Genomic DNA, 4372 nt, shown 5'->3' with positions numbered 1-4372 from the left:
AAAAGACAAGTTTTACATGCTTTTTGAAAAGTGTTTTTTGAAGCTTATGAAAAAACTATTTTAAAAAGCGTTTTGGAGTTTGTCAAACACTTTTTTTGATTTATTAGTTTTTCAAAAAGCCAATAAACTGTTTTGAAAAAACAATCCCAAACACCCCCTAAGAATTAATGAGATTGGGAACAAAACCACAACCAAACCATCAAAAAAATGACCATTTTTGTGGGTCGAAATATTTTTGGACCCATAGAAATGTGCAAACCACCAGGACCATTTCTGCAGTTTTGTCTAACATTATCAAAGTGAGCTAACTGCTTCAGAGTTTAAAACCAGCTAAACGCACTAATGCAAGTACCAATTAATTAGCCAAAACACCCAAATGATGAATAATGAAATGTGTGCAAGCATACGTACAGTTATTTCAATTCCAGCTCTACCTCCATCTAACCAAACACCATATCAATTCAATTCAATCGAATTTAAAATACAGAAAGAAAGTACAAAATTAACTACACCTGACCTTATGCTAAGTACTCTGCTACTTCAAAAAAAGACAAAACTCTAACACCCCCATTATAACTGCTCATGAAACCCCTCATCAGGTGTAATATGAAGCATCCTAAACTCAGGCTTCCCACATTTTTTATCTGCAAAAATATACGACCCCACCACACCAGAAAGAACCAAGAAAACAAGCCCAAACATCTGCAAATTAGCCAACACCTGTCCACGAACCTCATGATCATGATGCAAGCATGACACCTCATTTGCTTCAAGCTTACATCCAGCTGGCATCATGGGCCCATACAGTGTAAATGCAGTCTGATAGAACCATAGCCCTTGAAGTGTCACAGCAATGCCACCACACAGATCAGCAGGAAAGCTTGTGGGCATTATGGCTCCTGCAACAATGGAGATTATGCAAAGGGCTACCAGTAGAACCAAGAGGAGATGGTAATGACCTTCTAGCCCTTTGTGTGTTGTTGAATGGAAGAAGAATAAAAGGTACTCTGCACAGAATGCTGCTGCTGATATTAAGCACAGGGCGCCTTCTGGTAAAGGCAGGAAGCTGAAAATGACCAAAGAAGATCAAAATTCAAGATTTAAAGGAAGAAAAAAAAATTGTGCAAAAACGACTATGGATAGATAAAAAGAGATGGGTAAAGTTGAAATCTTGGATACAAGCTGTGTTAGATTGAGTTGTGTATCAATTTTTATAAACTTAAGGCTAACTAGTCATGAATATTTGGAACTCGTTTACACGGTTTATTCGGTCCATAAAATAAAGCAAAACACTTTATCCAGACAGACATCATTACCCATTTAGTCACTTTACCCATACAGTACTTAATGAGAAAGAAACAGTCAAACAGCCCATTAGTTCTTTATAAGTCGTAATAATTAATAATAAAATGTAAGAGCAACTATGAATGATGAAGACTGACCTGGTTTTTTCAGAGAGCAAAGCAACAATACTGAAGAGGAAGAACATGAGAAGCATGCCTCCATGTTCAAAGTCATTCATGTGATGTGGGTTCAAGACACCATTAACAAAGAACTTAAGGTGGGTTGAATATAAAAGCTCTATACACATATCAATAAAAGCTCCGACTGCTATAACATAGAGCTCCAAGTATTTCAACTTCCCATTAAAACCTGGAACAGGGTTCCACATTCTTACACGAAATGATTTTGGGTCTGCTGCATAACGAACCACTGTGCTCCATATATGCCATACTCCAACCATAAGAAACAGTGTCCCTGGAACTGCATGTCCAGCAAAAGATCCCATTTTTTTCACTGATTCTGTAACCAAAACTTTTGCCAATCTTGATTTTTCTTCAAGAACGGAATAAAAACCCAAGAATCTGAGATGGGTCTCTTTAAAATTCAGAGAAACAGATCGCAATATGAAATTATCTCACTCTTCTGTTATTCAATTTGGGGAAATCTTGTTATACCAGGTACAAAGTAAAGAAACTTCTAGTTTATCACCCTTGTTTCTTTCAAGTTCTTCAAACCAATTAGATCGGTTCCTGTTTCAACAAAGCAATTTCTTTAGTCAAAAAGAAATTCCCAATGTCATTATACTTGGGAAATTTCAGAAAAGTTTCTTCTAGATCATCATTACAATATATTATAAAAGTCAAATCAGTATCGCGGTCAAAAATGGAAGCTTGAAATCAAGAAAAAAAAAACAGATCGTATAAATGAAAACCCTATTGCTGCCGATTAGTACAGCTACGCTGAATCAGTCACGTATTGTTATTGCTGCAGAATCGATTAAAGTTTAGAATAACTTCTTGTACATCATAGTAATATCCAACGGTCAAAAGTCAACCATAAGCAAAATAGAGAACGGAAGCTTCAAACAAGAAACGAATAGATCATATAAATCAAATACCCATTAACCTAAATGCTAGTACAACTATGGTAAATAAATGAAAGGTGACTACGAACGAGCATGAAATTTAGAAAAAGAAGATATGAACTTATTACACATGAGTAATATCGAAAGTGTGATTGATACTTGTTTCATGATTACGATATGATCCGAAAAGCTTACTCAAATCAAGATTGAGGAGATGGTTATGATTATGGAGGAAGAAGGTGGGATCGGAATCGGATAGCGTTGCCGTCTGTGAAAAAGGAAAAGCGACAAAAAGAAATAAAAATGGTAGCTTTTGACGGCAAAATTTCTTATCGTAGGAAAAAGCTTTAAAAAGTTTGCAATTATGAATCATGATGATGGGTATTGGTTTAAATGCATAATTTACCATTTGGTGTTTTGGGTCCCACGGCTTTTGGTTAAACCCGAAAACATCTGCGTGTTGTTTCATTTTTACTCGTTACAACCGACGTTTAAGATTTGGGAAATAGATCGAAATGGAAAATTGGCATGACCATGTGAGATTTTTGTTTTTTATTTGTATTTTCTAATCGAAAAATTAGAATGCATATTTAAATTGTTCTAGTAATTTTATTTAAAACAAATAGACTTTACTTGTTATTTGATAACCGAAGAAGTTAATATCCACCCCAACCGAATCATTTTTAGACGACAAGATATGCGTACTCATTACATTTTTGGTAGCCCTTTCTATAACATGAAAAAGGAATAAACAAAAAAACATTAAAAAATTCCAACAAGTTCAAAATGAATAATATACTCTCACCAAGGTATCATAACTATCTAAACTTCTCATACAAATTCCAAAATATCATACTAAACTATCAGATCTTCATGGTATATTCATATCATCTCAATCGTTATTCGCTTAATATTTTGATGATTTTGGTCACTCTTACAAGTTCTTTATAGTTGAATTCAAAATCATATCCAACAAAGTTATGTCACAAGTCTACTTCAACATCTTCATTTCTAAATTCCAATACTTCTATTTTTTTTTCATGTTCCTTCTTAGTCAACCAACATTCAAATTTGTAGATCATGACAGACCTAACAACTACCCTATAAAAAAAACCCTTTAAATTTCAATTACACCCTCCTGTCACATAAGACTCATGATGTCGTCATCTACTTTAACTGACTTGTCTTTTGTAATATCTCAATATCAAGTAATTTTTATTATTGCTTTTATCTTTAACAAAAGGGGTACAATTGGTCCCTTGAAGAAAAAGGCTTGCATTTGTGGACGTACGTAGGACGTAATTAAGAGTACGCGTAGCGTACTCATGTAACTTGGAATCGAGAGTGAACCGCTAGTACGTTGGGCGTACATATGGTACGTCAGGCGTACTAGCCCAGACTCCAAACCCAAATATTAAGGGTTGCTCCCTATTTAAACAACATTAGGTCCCCATTAGATCATCCTTATTAGCCACCATTCCCTCCCTAAACCCTAATTCTGAGTTTAAGTTGCTTGTATGAGTCTTGTGAGCTTATTGAGTGTTTTTGGTGCATCTAGAGAAGAAGAAGTGGGTGCTAGCAAGCTTATAAATCTAGGAACCTTTCATCTTGGTGCATCATTTTCAGGTATAAAGTTCGTACATTGGTAAGTTTTCCATTAGATCTACATGGTTGAAGTTTTATGAAATTTTGTCCCCAAGATTAGACCTTGTGAGTTTGGAGCACTCCAGGGACTTGTAGCTGTCCTTTCATGCATTATAGGACTTGTAGATTCATAAAAATGGTTGCTTGATCAATTCCTATGGCTCACGCAAAAGCAAAGTAACTTAGAATGTGTTGGAAGTTTAAGTTTGTTGCATTGGGACTTTTCTAGCCATGCCAAGGCTTAAAGTCGACGACTTTATGGAATAAGACACCTTAGGATGGTCAGATATAAAGTTGGGGTTGGATGTCTTAGTGGATTAAGACACAAAGCTGACAAGTTGAGACAAATGGAGTACGCCG

General features: G+C 35.4%; 1 protein-coding gene across 3 annotated transcripts; it reads right to left on the bottom strand.

Moving 5' to 3' along the window:
- Positions 1-359: 359 nt before the first annotated feature.
- On the bottom strand, positions 360-2729 carry LOC145091761 (plant viral-response family protein). Of its 3 annotated transcripts, none has more exons than XM_079029551.1 (3): positions 2497-2729; positions 1443-2033; positions 360-1066 (listed from the first exon to the last, which is right to left on the bottom strand). In XM_079029551.1, the coding sequence occupies exons 2-3, from the start codon at positions 1787-1789 to the stop codon at positions 571-573; spliced, it is 843 nt and encodes a 280-aa protein (XP_078885677.1). In that variant the 5' UTR covers positions 1790-2033; positions 2497-2729; the 3' UTR covers positions 360-570. The 3 variants fall into 3 exon arrangements, with proteins under 3 accessions (XP_078885677.1, XP_078885676.1, XP_078885678.1); XM_079029550.1 differs by having other exon boundaries at positions 2564-2729; XM_079029552.1 differs by lacking the exon at positions 2497-2729 and adding an exon at positions 2216-2459.
- Positions 2730-4372: the final 1643 nt, after the last annotated feature.

Source organism: Lactuca serriola, chromosome 3 (assembly GCF_051521515.1).
Source record: "Lactuca serriola cultivar US96UC23 chromosome 3, Lser_US96UC23_V15, whole genome shotgun sequence".
Taxonomy (NCBI): domain Eukaryota; kingdom Viridiplantae; phylum Streptophyta; class Magnoliopsida; order Asterales; family Asteraceae; genus Lactuca; species Lactuca serriola.
The sequence above is the reverse complement of the archived record's forward strand: the minus strand, read 5'-3'. Positions and strand labels throughout refer to the sequence as shown.